Source organism: Trematomus bernacchii, unplaced genomic scaffold, assembly GCF_902827165.1.
Source record: "Trematomus bernacchii unplaced genomic scaffold, fTreBer1.1, whole genome shotgun sequence".
Lineage (NCBI taxonomy): Eukaryota > Metazoa > Chordata > Actinopteri > Perciformes > Nototheniidae > Trematomus > Trematomus bernacchii.
Window position 1 is genome coordinate 896,487 of NW_022987899.1, and position 19,798 is coordinate 916,284.

Genomic DNA, 19,798 nt, shown 5'->3' on the forward strand with positions numbered 1-19,798 from the left:
TATTCTGAAATGGACCAATCTGCACAATCACTACTTTTACTGTCGCTACTTTAACTATATTTTGATGATAATACTTTTCTACTTTAGTAACATTTTGAATGCAGGACTTTTACTGTAACAAAGTATTCCTACACTCTGGTACTTTTACTTTTACTTAAGTACAAGATCTGAGTACTTCTCCTTTTACTTAAGTACAATACATGAGTATTCTACTTTTCCTCAAGTAGCCTACAAGATCTGAGTGCTTTAGTAGAAGCACTTTTACACTTTTACATAAAGATCTGAGTACTTCCCACCTCTGATACATTTAGTAAAAGTCTTCCAAGGACAAAATGAGTGAGCCTGTGAACATGGATTCCTCAGATGATTTGACTTCAGTGTTAATCCTTTTCATGCAGCCTGTTAACAAAGTGAAAACAAGCCCTTGGATCGCCTTTTCCAGTCCATTGACGGCTCAGTGTAGGGGGGTGGAGTCTGTGATCCCCCCCTGCAGGAAACCAGCCCCCCCGCTGAGTTAAAAGACCCCTGGCTGTAGGGCCGGTGCATGGCTCTCACACAGGCCGCCCACCGAGCCTCCTGCCCGGCCGCTGATTGAAGTGCAGCCGCCTGTTGGCCCCTCGCAGCGGGACCGGGGCAACAGCAGCGATTTGAATAATTATTATGTTACTGAGCTGAGGTGACATTTACAACACAAGACGGCCAGTTTAGCTATGCCACCAACACGTTAAAATGGGTTAAAATGAAACTTTCTCACGATAATAGCTCTGTTTTCTCACCTCCTCCCAATCAACAAGAAAAGAAGAGGGCCATTTGGAGTCTGTCAAAAGGCTTACTGACAATTGATTGACAAAAAAACTATAAAACACTTTGAAAGCTGTTATCAGCCTGTACATATCGTCATCGAGCACGCTTGGAAGCTTATTTATGATCCGATGTGAAGAGGATTAAAACACTTATTATTTACTGATCATGACTTTAATTACTCTTAAAACAAGGGACTGTAAAAGAACATTAAGATGATTTCTTATTGCGCAATTTCCTCTTTCTGATCACATTATAAAATTGCATATATTTGCAATGTGATGCATAGACACTTTCTTATTTTGACTGCAATTTTTCATAAGAATTAAGAAATATTTGGCATGCTGCAGACTTGAGTTGCGGGTGTAAAGGATTCACTTAAGACAGATAGATAGACGGATACGTTATTTATCTATCTATCTGTTTTTAATCCCTTACACTCAAGAATGCAGCATGCCAAAAATGTCTTAATTCTTATGAAAAGGAAGTAAAAACAATCTGTATGCATCGCATTGCAAGTGGGCCTATGCACTTTTATAATATGATCAAATTAAGGATTTTCTTATCAACTTAATCGGTTCACCATGGGTTTAATGGACTCTGTTAAACATGCTCAATCCCACTATAGTGAGCGTTATCACGGGTCTTTCTTTCTCCCGGGTTATCCCGAGATAACGGTGGTGCAGCCGAGACAGGGATGTGGAGAAAGGGGCGATGGATGCAAGAGTGATATCAGCCAGGAGGAGAGGCGAGATAAAACCATCGAGGGGGTCCTCCTTCTTCTTCTCTGGTGTTTGTGTGTGTGTGATAAGGAGGAGGAGTAAAGGGATGGAGGGAGGAGGGCCAAAGAGACCCCGTCGCGTTTTGACCCTCGGAAACCTCCCCACACAACACTAACACCACCACTCCTCTTCCTTCTCCTCCTCCTCCTTCTTGTCCTCTTGAGACAGAAAACCCTATCCAGTCGTGACATATTCCAGCCTGTCGCCGTATATGCAGCGCGGACAGCAAGCACAAGGAGCCAAAAAGCTAAAAGGGACGCTTTCTGCCCACAAACCCTCCCGTGAAACCGAGCATCCCCGACCCGGAGCGAGAGGCGCACCAGGCGGGGGCGAGAAGCTGCAGGAACCGGTACATCCTCCCGGAGCTCCGGACCACACCGACCCGAACAGGACTATATATTTACCCTCTCGGTGGGACATTTTTTTTTTACACCGTTTACCGGAAACATAAGCCAATAATAGGCTGCGAGCTTTATTATGTACAGCGTTCATTACCGCTGAGTGCATTATGAACCATTACGCTCACATCGACCAGTGTAAACAAGGACCATAAAATCTCCCATCATAATGCTGTAATATAAAACGCGATGGGCTCGGAGTAAACACACACACATACACACACACATTACACGCACACACATTACACACACACACAGCTCTTCACTGTTTTTCTAACCACAGTATTGTTTTTGTTTGTATGCGTTTTGTGCATGATTATCATGTTTACAACCTCATGCAATAAAAACAATAATATTTTTTTTTTACTTTTAGTTCCAGGACCAGAAGAAGGGGGCAAAGCTCGCTGGACTAGCCGAGCAGAGCATCATCTTCTCCGGTGTAGGACTGGCTCTCGGGTCGCATGGAGAAGAGGGTATGTTTGCTGATTTTTCTTTTAAAAATGATAATGATTTACACCAGATTGTGGCAGGATAACACACCCTTTGTAACAAAAGAGAGGAGGTTAATTAGATAAGCATCATAATGGGGGCATATGTTGGGAATTGTCTGTGCACTGATGGCTCTCTGCTCGGGTGTAGCAGCCATAAAAACACGAGGCCCGCTGGAAACAGACTAGTGGACTGCACTGGCATGGACTTCATGTGTAGGGAACAACAACATGCAAAACATGCCTTTCTTTTGTACTGACAAACTCAAATAAATGCTCCTTATATATGTCTATTTGTAAGCGCTTTACGGTGCTGCAAAGTTACAATTTGACCAGGCATAATCCCTAATTTATGTGCATTGGAGCTCGACTAGGTTGTGTATTTAACATGCAATGTAGATAGCAGCAATGTGTGAAAACACTTAACGAGGAAATGTTCTAAGATATAATATCTCTCCCTCCTCTGAGAATAATCTAGATTTATTGTGCAATGTCAGTCAGGCGTAATAATGGCACGCATGGGTCATTCAGAGAGAGCTTGGGAAGTAGGCGAGTTTGCTCTACATGCATGCTGGGGGTGGAAACAGATAAATAATTGTCCAGGAGAGCAATACGAAATGTACAGTGTGATAGGAAATCACTGCTGTATAAAAATATAGCAGAGAATAACGAGCGAAGGAGAAGAGGAACTGAATAACGAGCTAAGGAGAATAGGAACTGTGTGCAATACACACAAACAAGAGCTAATCCATTCAACAGCTTAAACTAAACGTGGGATCAATACATAATAAAATAGCTCATTGCTGGTAAAAGTAACAATACGTGGGTGTTTATTTAAACAGCCACAGGTTATACAAAATTACTGCATGCTAAACATTGAGGATGTTAGGCCTGTGTTTCACTGAGCCACTCAACTTTTTACATTTTATTTTCGATGTTCATAACGCTGTGAAATAAACATATGGTGACGTTTTAAGAAATGCATGTCGATCGTTTGCTGCGAGCAGAGTTTTAAAGTTTTATTTTGTGTAGGAAAGACCAGTTTTATTTGTTTTTTTAAGTGCTCTAAGTGCAGGACTTATTCATTTTACAAACCTGTAGCAAAAACCGTTGAGAAAAACTGTAAGCTTCAACAAATGTGTGATTACTTTTTTAGACTTTCGCTCGTTTCGTTGGTTTGTTACAACCTACGTTTAGCTAATTTACGTGAAGAAACAACTACGAACTTTGAAGCAAAAGCACATTTAATTTCCCTTTTTCTAAATCGGTGCACTGAGAAAACGGAGGAATTAGTTTGTTTATTTTCATGAGAAACGGAGCCAATTGTTTTCGACGAAAGTAAAACATGTAGATTTTACAGAGCCGTGTTTCTTCATTAAAAATGAAGGTTTATTAACTTATCAAGACGTACAAAGAGTCTGAAATATGAGCAATTTCGTCTTAATTTCCTGCCTTTTCTTATGAGTCAGTCCCTTAAAAATCCAGTTCTACAAAGCTGCACTTTATTCGTGTGTTCCCAGCTGAAGCTGCCTGAAAAAACGCTTGTTAGGCCTGTTGGAATAAAACAATTACCCACATCTGAACGCTGTTTACCCGCTCCGTGACTTTTTAGAAAAAGTGGGGAAATTCGCGGAATTTGTCATCTCGACTCGTGCGCTTTGATCCGCCTGACGCACAGAAACCCGATAGGAGCCGCGCGTAAAGAGAGACGCGCAATCCGATAGCGGTGATTGTGTTAATAGCCACAGCCTCCATAAAAACTAGAAGGTGTCCCGGGGCCTGGGCCTCAGAGCAGGTGCTTTCTGTGATCCCGGTGGCCATATGGGTCTCTGGAATACAACAATTTGATAAGCCATTTAGGACAGTGGTGCCCAAAGTGAGGTCCGGAGACCTCCAGGGGACCTCCAGGGGACCTGCAGGGGGATTCACAGGAGGTCAATGCAGGCACATGGACAGGACTGATTTAATTTAACATTTATTTAAATTCCCAGAGGTCAGCATGGAGAGAAAGTGTAAAAAACAATTACATTTATGTTGGGGTTCACTGCTGCTGTGTGATTTAAGTGTATTCTCCACGAATAACGACACAAATCATCCCACATTTGACAGTTTTTGACAAATATCCTCTCTGTGAGCCATTTGGAATTATGACATTATAGAAAAAGGGTTAAAAAATATAAGTATAGCGATAAATATAACAAGAACAGATGCGAAAGAGCCATTGATGTTATCTACAGTCACACACACTCCTTGAAACCACAACCTCTTGTGGTAGCCCGCCTGGGGAAAAGTGCCCACAGAAAGACACACCGCTAAGCAGATAATAACTGTTATGGCTTGGTTAAAATAACACAGAAGTTAAAAGGTGTGTGTGTGTGTGTGTGTGTGTGGTGTGTGTGTGTGTGTGTGTGTGGGTGTGTTGTGTGTGTGTGTGTGTGTGTGTGTGTGTGTGTGTGTGTGTGTGTGTGTGTGTGGTGTGTGTGTGTGTGTGTGTTGTGTGTGTGTGTGTGTGTGTGTGTGTGTGTGTGTGTGTGTGTGTCTTTAAGTCTTTAATCTGGCACAAAGCAGATCTGCTGACCTGAGCAGCGTCGCCTCGGAGACACAAGCTGCAGCGAGGCACAAATTAGCAGCTCTATAACACAGGCGGCCAGACATGTATATTCATGACGCTGTGTACAAGATGTCTGTGTTGTATCAGAGTGTGTGTGTGTGCCATATGTGTGTCTGACTCACTGAGTGTGTGTGGCTGTCACAGTGGGATGTGAGCGACGACTCAGCACGGCTCCTGTCTGAGTCGAGGAGGGAGGAGAGGATATTAGCAGCGACACTCTTCCCCTCATCTTTCTCATTTATCGCCTCCTCCTCTTCCTCCTCCGCTTTCCCTTTCTGAAACACAAACACACAGACTTTCCAAGAATTTTAAATCTCGGCTTGATTTGCATTTTTGATGCTATCCAAATGCCTTTTGAATGGGTTTAATTAGCCTCAGAGTGGCACAATTAGCAGCATGTGATCCATCATTAGAAGGGAAAACAAAGAAGGAATTGGCACACACACATTTCCAGGGAACAGTACAACACACTGCAGCGACATATCTCTATCACACACACACACACATCCTGGAATTGGTGTGTGCATATTAGACATATAGGGGTACAAATAAATGTATGTTTTTTTTATTGTTGATATTGACCCATTAACTCAAAAATGCATTAGTTCCAGATTATTGGGTCGTAATATTTGTTGATTTCATATTTTTTTAATTATATAATAGATTATATTTGGTTTATGGACTTTTTATAAAAATGTAACACGTCAACATGGGCTTTAGAAAATATTTAAGGGCTTATTTTACTATTTTGTGACATTTTACTGTACAAACACCTAATCTATAATATGATTATCAACATTAGCAGTAAGCACAACATGCCTTATTGAACTATAACAATAAAAAGCAGTAAATAATGTGTCCAGGAGTTCAGACACATTAACATAAAAGCCCAGCAGCTCCTAGCTGTGACAGCCCGGCTGCGTAATAAAATATGATTTGATGTCAGAGGGGCGCAGATGTCCAACGTGTCTCATGTTTTCTTTTTTCCCGTCTAATTGTGTTTCAGTATGAAGAGCTGGTGCACTACTCAGGGTCGGAGGGCATGTCGTTGGGGGGGTACGCGGACGATGTCAGGACGCTTCCTCCCCCTCACTACGGCCCCCCCATCATCCCAGACTCCCTCAAACACCACAAAGACCAGATCTATGGGTAAGAGAGTGTGTGAAACCCATACATGTGTAAGGCAAGGCAAGCTTATTTATACTGCACTTTTCAACACAAGGCAATTCAAAGTGCTTTACAAAAATGAAAGACATTAAGAAACATTAAAAGGCAAAAATAATACAACATGAATAACACAGGTACATGCATAAAAGTTACAGTGCAGTGTAAGATGTGAATAGTTCAATTAAAAGCAGCGGCAACTAGAAAGTCTTCAGCCTGGATTTAAAAGTAGTCAGAGTTGAAGCGGACCTGCAGGTTTCTGGGAGTTTGTTCCAGATTTTGACAATACTCCTAAACACAAAATATAACTAGTTGATTATTTACTGATATAGCAATTGCGATATGATTCACGATATTGGAGATCAGTTTTGCATCGTTATTCTCACAAGCACTGGAAGATATTTTAAAGGTTTTTTTTTTAAGAGAATCTGTAGCAAACAAATATGTTATTTGAGGTCTACAGAATACCATGTGTAGACTGTGATATCGCTGAAGTACGGAAAGGGATTAGGGCCAAATGGGAATTTTTTGTTTAGATCTGACCCCAGTTTTTTTGTTACTCCTGAGATTAAAGTCAGATTTCTGCGAAAAGAAAGTTGAAATTCTAAGAAAAAAGTTAGAATTCTGAGAATTAATTCGGAATATTTAAACAAAAAAGTGGGAATTCTGAGATTTTTTTCTTCAAAATCCTGACTTTTTCTCAGGATTCAAAACTCTGACTTACATCTCAAGACTTCAAAAAAAGATCGCTTTTGGCCAGATCCAAAAAAGAAAACGTCACATGTGGCCCTAGTCCTTTTCCGTACTGAAGCCACTTCATTCAAATTGGTATCTAAACACATATTTAGCCTTTAACAAATGTTATGCTTCCTGCGATATGAATATAGCACCAATCTATATTTAGATTTAGATTAATTGTGCAGCCCTATAGTGGAAATAATGATTCATGTACCCTGTTATTGCCATAGTTGTTAACATTACATGTGCAGCATTACCAGATTAACAGAGAGTTTATATGTGTGTACTGAATATGAAAATACATGTGTTTACAGCTGTTCATAAATACTGTGCTATAAAGTTTCCTGTTGCACCTTCTGTGAATGTATCGTGTGTGTACATTATGTCAACTGTTACCGTGTTTATGTAAAGTATGTTAACTGTTTGTGTGTATGTGTGTGTGTGTGTGTGTGTGTGTGTGTGTGTGTGTGTGCGCAGTCACCCACTGTTTCCACTGCTGGCCTTAGTGTTTGAAAAGTGTGAGCTCGCCACCTGCTCCCCTCGAGACTCCGCCTCCCTCTCGGCCACCTCCCACCTCCCCGGCATGCCCAACCACGGCATGCCCAATCACAGCATGACCAATCACAGCATGACCAATCACAGCGACGTCTGCTCCTCCGACTCCTTCAACGATGACATCGCCGCGTTTGCAAAGCAGGTGAGTGTCCTTTAAAACAGCCGATCTGTAAAAATCACGATTCTCCACAATGTATCAAATTAGTACAAAGACCTTTTCAGTACAAAATGTAGAGTAGCATCTATTAACCCTCCTGTTGTCTTTGGGTCAAATCTGACCGATTTACTACTTTCATCAATCATAACTTTTTTGTTTTACATTTGATTGCATTAAGGCTTTATGATATCCTTCACAGTAGACATTTGAACATATAAAATGGCTGATCACCACTTTCATTGAATTTTGGATGATTTAGTCAACTTTGTAACACCCATGGTGTTCCCGGTCAAAAATGACCGCCATAAAGAAAAGGAATTAGTAACCATCCGGATCAGATAAAACACACACACATACACACACACACACACACACACACACACACACACACATATACACACACACACATACACATACACATACACATACACACACACACACACACACAGAACAATTTGATACATTTCCCGCTCTTATGTGCCCATCCCCCCACATGGATCACACCTGGCACACGCAATACATGTTCAGTTCTATTCTTTGTATATGTACTGCAGTTTTTCATGTATACCAGTAGTCTGATACAATATGTACAGTTTGAAAGGGTGTTAAATGAAATGTGGTGATGATTAATGGTTTTTGTGTTAATGTAATAGCAGTTAAAACAGGACCGGTCAAATTTGACCGCGAACACCAAAGTAAGGGGGGGGAAACAAAGACAATAGGAGGGTTAAAGAAATTACAAGGAACTCGTTGAAAGAACCCTACAACAATTCCAATATTTTTATTTACCAGAGATATGCCTATAGATATCTTGGAAATAAGTCATTCAGCAGGAAAAAAGGATTTTAAATGATTTATCGACTCACGAAATCTGGTCAAAACTATCAAACTAAACAACTTTTCACATCTCTTACTCAACTTTAACTTGTATTTTAATCAAAATCAGAATCAGGTGTATTGCAAAGTAGGTTTACATATACAAGGAATTTGCTTTGGGGATAATGGTGCATATACATAATAACAAAATAAATTGTAAGAAAAGGACAAAAAATAGAAGTATTATAAAAAAACTCTTTTAAAAACTATTATGAAATTAGAACTAAAGAGGAATATACAGTTACAAATCTCCACACATCTCTTAGCTTCTTAATCTTGAAATGTATTTAAATGACATTTTATAATCGTTTATTTTGCCCTTTATCCTAATGTTTTAGAACATTTTGCATTGCCTTGTTGTTGTTGTTGTTGTTGTTGTATAAATACAGATTTACGATCATTTGTTTATTTTGTGTCGCAGATCCGATCCGAGAAGCCAATATTTTCTTCCAATCCTGAGCTGGACAACTTGGTACGATGCTCAGTGAAATCCAACCGAAATATAAACATGCTTTTATCACCACAGATGCATTGTGGGATACGAGTTAATAATGAATCCCCTGTCTCCTCTCCCACAGATGATCCAGGCCATTCAAGTTCTGCGCTTCCATTTACTGGAGTTAGAGAAGGTGAGTGGGAGAGAAGCACTAACATTTTGTTTTGTATGGAGAATATGTGTGAGCTCGTAGGAAGGTCTGACATCAAGGTGTGTCAATTGGTATGTCAATCGATAAAAAATAAGAATTAGATTATTGTATTTTAACTGCACATTTATTCAATAAAAAACACTGTTTCACTGGTTTTTCAGTAAATCTAAGAGGGAACATTTGATAAGACTTTAAAAGAGTTTCAAAAGTGTCTTCACGAACAGGATTGCACGCATGTTGAGGCACACACTCCTATCGAAACTGTACTGTTATTTAAAATGTGTTTTGATACAAAAACATTTGATCATTGCAGGAGATAGATACAAAATAATAGCAAAAAAGTAAATTAAAAAGCCTATTTTAAATGATAGGAGGCGTGTGGTGCGTGGGTTGTGCGTTGGTGTTCGGATCAGGGGGTCACAGGTTCAAACCCCACTGCAGTCAGCATGTCGTTGTGTCCCTGGGCAAGACACGTCACCCCAAATTGCTCCTGTGGGGATTGTCCACAGTATTGAGTATGTTAGTCGCTTTGGATAAAAGCGTCTAACAACTATCATATAATGTAATGAAATGACATTTGACAAAAATGCCATTTTAGGGGTTGCGCAAAAGCTACTGAAACCACTTTTCCTACAACTTAATTTAAATGTTGTCTTAGGGCATGTATATTAACATATGAAGTGCATGTGTTAGCATTTAAGGCATGGATTATTAGAAATGTCACAGGTGGGACAGAAAATGTCTTCCTAATCTGGAATAACCCATGCACATTAAAGAGATTAAGAAAATGCAACTATCCTTAAATGATATCAGCACTACATTTTACTTAAACCATTGTCACTTGCAATATGAATTATCTTATTGCATTATGTCTAAAGTATATTGTATGTTGCGCTGTTGGAGGAGCCTGAGGATTCAGATTATATTTTCACGCTGTAGCTATCCTGCATATGACAATCAAGCTCTTCAACCACTACCAGGACCCTTTCAGGAAGTAGTGTTAACAGTATGCACTCATGCCTTTAAATCTGTCCCTGAAGGTCCACGACCTGTGTGACAACTTCTGCCATCGATACATCACCTGCCTGAAGGGCAAGATGCCCACAGACCTCATCATGGACGAGAAGGACGGCGGCTCCAAGTCCGACGTGGAGGATTTCACCGGGTCCTGCACCAGCCTGTCGGAGCAGGTGAGAGCCGAGAGAGTAATCTGTCAAACAGGAAGCAGTAGTCATCCTTTCTTTATAACTAATGCTTGTTGATGTATTGTGATTTTAAAAAGGTGTCTATTATCATCTGGCCGGGGACAACAGCTGGACATTAGCAATGTTGGCTAAAGCTGCCCCGTTTACTGTTTGATGTGACAGTTGATCAATGGGGACTATCCACGACACTATAAACTAAACTAAACTAGGAGAAGACACTCCAGCTTTCACTTGCACAGCTGCACAGTGAATACTAACCGTGTGATGCCTGACTTAATGAATGCAGGATGAGAGAATCTGGTCAAATACATTTATGGGATGGAAACATAACGACGAGGATTTAGAAATCAACTTCATATCTTTGACGATAGACGGGAAAAATGGCTGAGTTCTCCTCCACCTCCTCTCCCTCCTCCTCCTTCTCTAACCTCTCCTCCATGTCTCTCCTGCAGAATGCATCGTGGTTACGGGAGCCGGATGAGTGCGCCACGACTCCTCTGGGAACACCGGGCACCTGTGGCCTGCCTTCACACAGCACAGCAGACAACTGTAGCGACATAGGTACACACACACACACACACACACACACACACACACACACACACACACATGCACACACACACATGCACACGCACACACACACAGGAAATAATGCAAACAATACACTATAATATAGCGGCAATGGAGGTTTCCCCTAGTGTTTCCGAGTGGTATTATTGATGCAAAGAGAGCCTTTCCGTTTCCTCAAAGCCTTCTGCTAGCGACGTATTTAACAGCTTATTCAGACCATCAATAAATAATGCAAGAAATATAATAAATAATAAATTATGATATATTGTGATCCATTCCTAGATTATATTTGAATTTACAAAATGGGATTTTTTTGTACTAGAAAAACATATAATAAAATAAAATACAAAATATTATTAATTATTGCAGTGATCGTTCCAAAGTGGAAATACTTGAATTAATCAACACACCTAAGAATGCATGAATTGTTGGAGGAGCTCAGGTCAGAAGACTTTCATTGCCATTTCTACACTGTAGCTTATTAAGACAATAAAACCTTTGAATTGAATGTTGGTGTATAGATATAACAAATAGAGTGAGTATGCATTCAAATCTGGGCAATTATATGATAACTTCCACAAGAAAAGCTTCAAAAGGGTTGTTTTCTTTGCACAAACATGGACAAATGTACAGTTTTTTTACAAATGAATACAACATATCTGCAGAAATTGTGAGCTCATATCACTTGTACCCTGTTTAAGAGTCAAACAGTCCTTGATATATGATGTTTCTCTGCAGGCGACGGTCTGGACGGAGACGGCTCCCCGAGCACCGGAGACGACGACGACTCGGACCGAGACCGGAGGAACAACAAGAAGAGAGGCATCTTCCCCAAAGTGGCCACCAACATCATGAGAGCCTGGCTCTTCCAACACCTGCAGGTGAGAGAGCACGTTATTACCAGAGGTGGGAAGTAGTGGAGTACAAATACTTCGTTGCTGCACTTAAGTAAATGTTTCTGGTATCAGTACTTTACTCCAATACTTATTTTTATGAAGACTTTTTACTTTTACTTCTTACATTTTGAACACAAATACCTGTACTTTCTACTTCTTACATGTTGAACACAAATACCTGTACTTTCTACTTCTTACATTTTGAACACAAATACCTGTACTTTCTACTTCTTACATTTTGAACACAAATACCTGAACTTTCTACTTCTTACATTTTTGAACACAAATACCTGTACTTTTCTACTTCTCACATTTCCCAAACAGGCTGGTTCCTTTAGTTTGAATGTGTGTTTGGTGGCGTGATCATTATTATTTAGAGTCATTGCGTGCCTATTGATTTGAACACGATCCGTGTATCCATCATTTCCTGGTCTTCTCTAAAGAAGAGGGACCAATGAAAACGTTGTCATGTTGCCGTTGTTCAGCATGGAAACATTCATTAGCTAACAATGACATTATTGTTCTATTAATATAAAGGGAGGTCAGGTACTCTTTAAAACAGCTGGTAGTTATGGGTACTTTTTACTGAAGTACATTTCAAAGCCCTATTTACTTTGACTTGAGTAAAGAAGTTTAGTCAGTACTTCTACTTTCACCAGAGTATTTTGAAACACGAGTATCTGTACTTCTACTTGAGTAAAGGATGTGAGTACTTTTGCCAGCTCTGGTTATTACCACATAAAAGACGAATTATTACTCGTAAAAACAATGAATTTCTGCAATAATTAAAACCCAAAGAGCTGTAACAAAAGACAGAGAGGATTTAGTGTGAGGCCAAACATCAGAGAGGGGAGCAGAGTGTGTAATGGAGGTCAATTAAATTAAATGATAAATCAGGGGATTATGTGATTATGTGAATATGCTCGCTTTTGAGTAACTGTGGAAGTGATAGAAATGGAGTGAGTAATTGTTGGCAAGGTAATTAGCTGCTAAATGAGGCAGGTCAAATGTTGCTACACTCCAGTTAATACTGTGTGTGTGTGTGTGTGTGTGTGTGTGTGTGTGTGTGTGTGTGTGTGTGTGTGTGTGTGTGTGTGTGTGTGTGTGTGTGTGTGTGTGTGTGTGTGTGTGTGTGTGTGTGTGTGTGTGTGTGTGTGTGTGTGTGTGTGTGTGTGTGTGTGGTGTGTGTGTGTGTGTGTGTGTGTGTGTGTGTGTGTGTGTGTGTGTGTGTGTGTGTGTGTGTGTGTGTGTGATGTGTGTGTGTGTGTGTGTGTGTGTGTGTGTGTGTGTGTGTGTGTGTGTGTGTGTGTGTGTGTGTGTGTGTGTGTGTGTGTGTTTGTGTGTGTGTGAGAAATACAGAGAGGCTTGCTGAGGGTGAAAGAGAGGTGCAGAATGAGTCCTAAAACCGGGGAATGAGTTAGCATTTTACCACTTCTTGTTCACTCGCCTGTAAGTCAGCTTTTTCCTAATGTATTCTTGGTTAAATGCCTGAAATAAGGTCAGTGGTTAAGCCACGCTTTCACGTTTTGTTCTACGTCGTAAAATACGTCAGCAAATACTCCACTTGTGTAGGACCGAAAACGTCATAAAAACAGCGGTTGTCAACAAGTGTGAATGAGATGAGACGACTAAACGCCATCACGCCTAACATTAGCCGCCTTTAGCTTAGCGGTGGTGAAGTGAAGTCATGTGATCGTGTTGTAGCCTAGTTCCTTCATAGCCTAACGTTAGCTTTTTACTTCTGGTGATTGCAGTTGTGTTTCAAAAAATTATAACAATTGTTGCTAATATGTGGAGATTATCCTGCTCAACAAAACGTATAAGGATCTTATTTTCTGCAATATTCCAAAATCCAGCTTTCTGTCACGTGTGTTATTTAATCAGTAGCTTCACACATATTTCCTGGTTGAATTACAAGCTTATAGCTATAGTCACATTTGTTAAAAAGGAAATTGTTAAATGCCTTAAATTAAGAAATCAGTTGTTTTGTTACGTGAACGAAAGGAGAAATAACAAAATAAATAAATACAAACATATTATTTTAAAAACATTAATCATAAGAAACTGCACAAATAATTTATAAATTGAAAATAAATTCATAGGGGGATTATATTAAAAAGGTAAAAGCACTAATATTTTTAGATTTGCATAACACTTGATTGCTGATGAGAGGGCTAAGATATATCCCGTAATGTAATCATAGTACTTTCCCTTTTTCATTATATAGTAAAACACATGCCAACAAGGGCCAAGAAGAGAGATAAATACATATATCACTATAAATATTATTTGTTATGTACACTTACAAATACATGCGTAAACCATAAGTTAACAGTACAAAGAACTGGTAAAGAAAAGGAAGAAATTAGCAGCTGTACCAAAGAAAAATCTGTATTTTAGTCTGTGTGATCGCAGTACTCTGATCAAATCAAAGTGTTCACTCATCACTGTTTTGCTTCCTTTAACCCTCGCTCTGTGTGTCCTCTCCCAGCACCCGTACCCGTCCGAGGAGCAGAAGAAGCAGCTGGCTCTGGACACGGGTCTGACCATCTTACAGGTCAACAACTGGTCAGTGCACTCTCAATCAATACACTAATTCTGCCCCGCGGCGTTATCCATTATCCGTTAAACTGTCATCTGTAAACGGAAAGCGTCAACTTTCAATTTAACCACACGTCAATAACACGCTGCTGTGATGGAAACAAACAGCATCTGAATCTAACAAGTCACATTTATTTCCTCGGTAACTCCTAATTGTGGATATTTTGTACATATAAATGTCAGTTTAATAAAAGGTGGCTCTTTAACAAGAGTTTTAGAGGAGCTATAATCTACTTTATTAGAGAGGGGCTCGTAACAGAAGAAGAAATGTCCTGCTAAGCATTTTTCTCTGATCAACAGCACAGTAAAATCCACTTGGTATGTTCATAAAACTGAATAGCAAATCAATGTCCAATAATCAGATGGTTTACTGCCTCTATTCACTCCCTAGGTGCACAGGAAAAAACACACACACACACACATTTCATTTCAGATTGTTCTGTGCAGAGAACCACACGGTACACAAATAATGAAGTGTGTGTAACATGTTAAACGATATATTTAGTAATCTGATAACTTGCATGTTTGTATTTGTACCCCTGCTGCAGCACACACACACACTGACCCGATCAATCAATTATCACAGTGCGATCAATACCTGCTCTGCCCTAACGTTGATTTACTCTCCCCCCAGAAAGGGTTAAGTGGTTGTAAAATGGAAAAGGTTAATAGTCTCCCGGTCAGCCTTTTTTCTTCATTAACATCGGCCTCGTCCATCTCGCTTTCTGAACACACACTCTTTATGTTCCTCTGCAGGTTCATCAACGCCAGGAGGAGAATAGTGCAGCCGATGATCGACCAGTCAAATCGCTCAGGTGTGTGTGTGTGTGTGGTGTGTGTGTGTGGGTGTGTGTGTGTGTGTGTGTGTGTGTGTGTGTGTGTGTGTGTGTGTGTGTGTGTGTGTGTGTGTGTGTGTGTGTGTGTGTGTGTGTGTGTGTGTGTGTGTGTGTGTGTGTGTGTGTGTGTGTGTGTGTGTGTGTGTGTGTGTGTCTTTCATGAAGCATATTCAGGCCGTAGCCTATACACCAACAATGAAACAGATGAGCACATACTACAGTTTAAAAAAGCAGAAATACAATCTGAGCTGACAGGAAATGCTCCGTTTTAGTTTAATACAAACAGGTAAGCTCACACACACTATTTTATGAACATATAGGTTCATTAAAAAAAGACCCAATGCAGCAAAGAAAGTGAAAACCATAAAGCAGATTCAGACAGTAGGCGTTAAATTCACACTTAAAGTATTAGCCTACAGAAGTGTTTGCTGTATATTTGTGTGTGACGGAGTCAGTTTTATATTTGTGTGTGAAGGTGTGTGTTGTATATGTGTGTGTGACGATGTGTGTGTGACAGTGTGTGTTGTATGTGTGTGATGGTGTGTGTTGTATATGTGTGTGTGACGGTGTGTGTTGTATATGTGTGTGACGGTGTGTTGTATTATTTGTGTGTGACTGTGTGTGTTGTATGTGTGTGTGATGGTGTGTGTTGTATATGTGTGTGTGACGGTGTGTGTTGTCCCACAGGTCAGGGGGGTCCTTACAGCCCAGAGGGAGCGGCTCTCGGGGGATACGGACTCGACGGACAGGTTCACCTCGGGCTCAGAACAGCAGGTACAGAAATCTCAAGGTTTTTACTGTTATATGCAGAATATTTAGTTGGTAAAGAAAATCTCAAGGCTCTTCATTAAAACCTCGTGTTGCAAGTAAACGGTGCTCAATACCTACAATAATAAGTCAGCATCACAAAAGAGATTTTGTTCGATAAAATGTGTCAGTTAATACCCCACTGGTGAATGTCTGAAGCTTCTATGTGTCATTAAAAAGCGGTACTAACTACATGACAATGAAAGTGGAAATGAAACTACTAAATGGCCACCTTTTAGCTTAGCGATGGTGACGTGAAGTCATACTTTATAGCGTGACTTTTACCTCGGGAGATTGCATTTACACTTCTACGATTTATAAATGCGCTGTAAATATGTGGAGATTATCCTGGTGAACAAAACGTGTGTTTGCCACAGAGCTTATATTCCAAAATCCAATGGAAAAATCCCACTGCTTTTATCGGAGGAAGCCCTTGCTATGCTAACTTCCTGTTTACAAAAACCCATCATCTCTGCACCACTCTTCATTAAACAAACCTTGTCCTCCGTGTGTCCCCAGGTCTCCAGGGGATGTCCTCTCTGCAGGGTGATTACTCTCTACTGTCCCAGCCAGGCTACCCTCACCACCCGGGCTCCTCCCTCCACCCGTACCCGGGACCCCACCCCGCCATGCTGCTGCACCCCCCCCCACACACACACCCCGCAGAGCCGCTGCTCGCCCAGGGACTGGACATACATGCACACTAGTCGTGGGGCGAGTTAGAGAGAGAGAGAGAGTGTGTGTGTGTGTGTAAGGGCAAATGACAGTATGAATGAGTGAGTGTGTGTGTGGTGAGATATATGTATGTAGGACGCTGAACTGAACACTATTTAAAGAAGAAAAAAACAAAAAAACACATTGATACGAAAGTTTACATTCCCCACTGAAAGACACTGACCTCAATGTAGCTTGCTCACACACACACACACACACACACACACACACACACACACACACACACACACACACACACACACACACACACACACACACACACACACACACACACACACACACACACACACACACAGTCTGGACCCACAGGTTTAAGCCATACCTCTTTTGAGTAGAAGTGCTTCCTCGTCTCGTCTCCACTGTGTCCTGTGGGTGAGACACATGCTTTAAAACTACACTTCCCATCATGCCTGCTGATCCACAGGAAGACCGATGAATATTTTGCAACATGGACGATCCTGTGAGCACGCCTTCTCCACGACTCCCCGTCTTCCTGCACACTGTCAACGACAAACACACACACCTTCACACACACCTTTACTTTAAGCTGTTTTTTCTGATTCTATTTTTATATTTATGCTTGCTCGTTGAAATATTAGTGCTCTTCCTTCCTTTAGCATGACGCTAAACACTATGAATGACTTCCAGTCTGCCTCGCTCGCGTACCACTGACCTCCTTAAGACGCCAACAGGTGTCCGATACCTTAGGGTCTTTCCTACACACGAAAGCCATTTCCACACACACACATACACACATACATACACACAAACACACACACACACGCACACGCAATCTTCTATGAGCATTTCAAGTACATTTTTTCTGTGTCACATCGGTGTGTGTGTGAGGGGAGCTGCAGCCAAAGGACTCTTTAAACATTCGGCTCCCTCTCCGCTCCACGCTGAAACATTTCTGAATGATTATGGGAAATACCGTTAAAGTATTAAAATGTTTTTTTTGTAAGACTTGTCGCTTCTCATCTGTTTGTGTTTTTTGTCTGATTCGGTCGGTTTGTTGTCTGTTAGCGAGTGTATAGATAGGTATAGCTAGTATAATGCTGAACACATTTCTATACATAGAAGAAACTGAAATGAAAGACATTTTTAATAAAACTCAACTAAAACATGCAGATTGTGGTGAGACTGCTCCGGGAAGATGTTGTGGATTAAAGTATTACATATTAGTTACAAATATATATATATATGTTTGATTGGCGACTGGGAAGGTTGTTTTGTATAATTTCCTGTCATTAAAAAAACAAAACGGTAATAAGTATTAATTTATTTTACAAAAACTGTGAAAGATTATTATTTTGTTTCTTTAGGGTGCTTATTCAAAATGTAATTGAAATAGCAAAATGGGCTAGTGCAGTCTTCAAATCTCAGGAGGCAAATGCAATATTGATTAATGTTGGTCTGAACTACACATCTGTAAGGTTTTTTGACATTAGCTTAAATTGGAGAAAATGGGGAAGAACAGAAAAATAAGCGCCTGGCAAAGTAGTAAAAAAAGGCTTTTGTGGTTGTTACCGCTACAGTAGGTGTGTTCAGGAACAATATTTTGCTATCACGACACACACACACACACACACCACACACTGAAATACTGTTGATGCTGGTAATGAAATGGTCAAGGTACAAGAGAAACAGAAGGGTTTTCAGTTGGTGACGAAAGATATGTAGATTTTCCGCTGCTAATGGTGACTTTTAACTGTCATTTTACACCTTAAAAATTGCAATATAAACACACACCTTCTCAGGTATTCAAACGTTTCCATTTTCAATGACCATTTACTTACACTCCAGCTACAGAAAAGTGAACCTACACCAATGAGTACACCAAAATCCTGCTCGATTAAGGCCAAAATGACGACAAAAATGATTTTGATCAATATTGAGATCACGATTATTTATCCTGTACATGCATTAGTGTAAATTACCACATTTTTTTATTGCATTTTAAATATAAACAGCTCAGGCATAATACACATGTTGGCTCCTACAGCTGCACCATAAGTCTAAACTAAACCAAAGCCTCCTATTTTCCTTCATAACATTTCTTCTTGTAGCTCCCACCCTCTCTGTCACCCCCTTCTCCGATCTACATCCTTTTAGACGTTAAACATCCATACATAACTCCATCCTTTGCCACCCTACATCGCCCCTGTCCTGCCCCCATTCGGCCTGGAGCGGGAGGGGTCAGGGGTCAGGGTTCAGACAGAGGTCAACAGGAAATGGCTCTTCTCCCTGGCACCCAGGTCCTGACCTCAGCGCTCCTTCACTTCTCATTTCTCTTTGTCCCTCCTCCTCGCAATCACTCTCAGTGCAGGATGACTCCACTCTCCACCTCCTCTCTTTCTCTCACAACATGTTACATGTCTCTTAAGTCAGTACAACGGTGTTTCTTTCAATCAAAACTTTTAACTTTTTAAACTAAACTAACATCTCTTTAGCTGCAACGCCTAATCTGACCAGGGGCCAAAGGTCCCATCCCAGCTTCTGACCACACTATTTAGACTCCCTTGCTCAAAATCATGCCTTTTGGGGTTTCCCCCTTTCCTGTAGTGTGTTATATATAGGCATCCTAAACGCCTGCATTGCACTCCTTTGTTTACTTCCAGACATCTCACTATGTAACACTTGCACTTCTATTGGCTAGGCTCCAACACATTGTACGTGATAGACTAAGGGGCGGGACATCTCTAAGAGGTTGACCAATCACAACAGAGCTGGTCTGCTAACTGACTGGGCTCTGGTTTCAGACAGAGGGTGAAAAGAGGTGCTGCAGCACAGGCAGTATGAGAAAAATAAAGAGCTTTTTGAACATTAAAGCATGGAGACATGTTCCAGGAGAGACACTACATACTGATATGAACCTGGAAATGAGCAGGATATGTCCTCTTCAAACAAGATAAGGATGTTTTTTATGGT

At 40.6% G+C, this 19,798-nt stretch overlaps 1 protein-coding gene across 1 annotated transcript; it reads left to right on the forward strand.

Moving 5' to 3' along the window:
- Positions 1–1,726: 1,726 nt before the first annotated feature.
- Positions 1,727–17,081, forward strand: meis3 (myeloid ecotropic viral integration site 3). The gene is made up of 13 exons (XM_034114546.1): positions 1,727–1,994; positions 2,355–2,454; positions 6,087–6,229; positions 7,460–7,679; positions 8,992–9,042; positions 9,149–9,199; positions 10,258–10,407; positions 10,875–10,983; positions 11,731–11,873; positions 14,380–14,456; positions 15,246–15,304; positions 16,013–16,099; positions 16,652–17,081. The coding sequence occupies exons 2-13, from the start codon at positions 2,443–2,445 to the stop codon at positions 16,837–16,839; spliced, it is 1,290 nt and encodes a 429-aa protein (XP_033970437.1). The 5' UTR covers positions 1,727–1,994; positions 2,355–2,442; the 3' UTR covers positions 16,840–17,081.
- Positions 17,082–19,798: the final 2,717 nt, after the last annotated feature.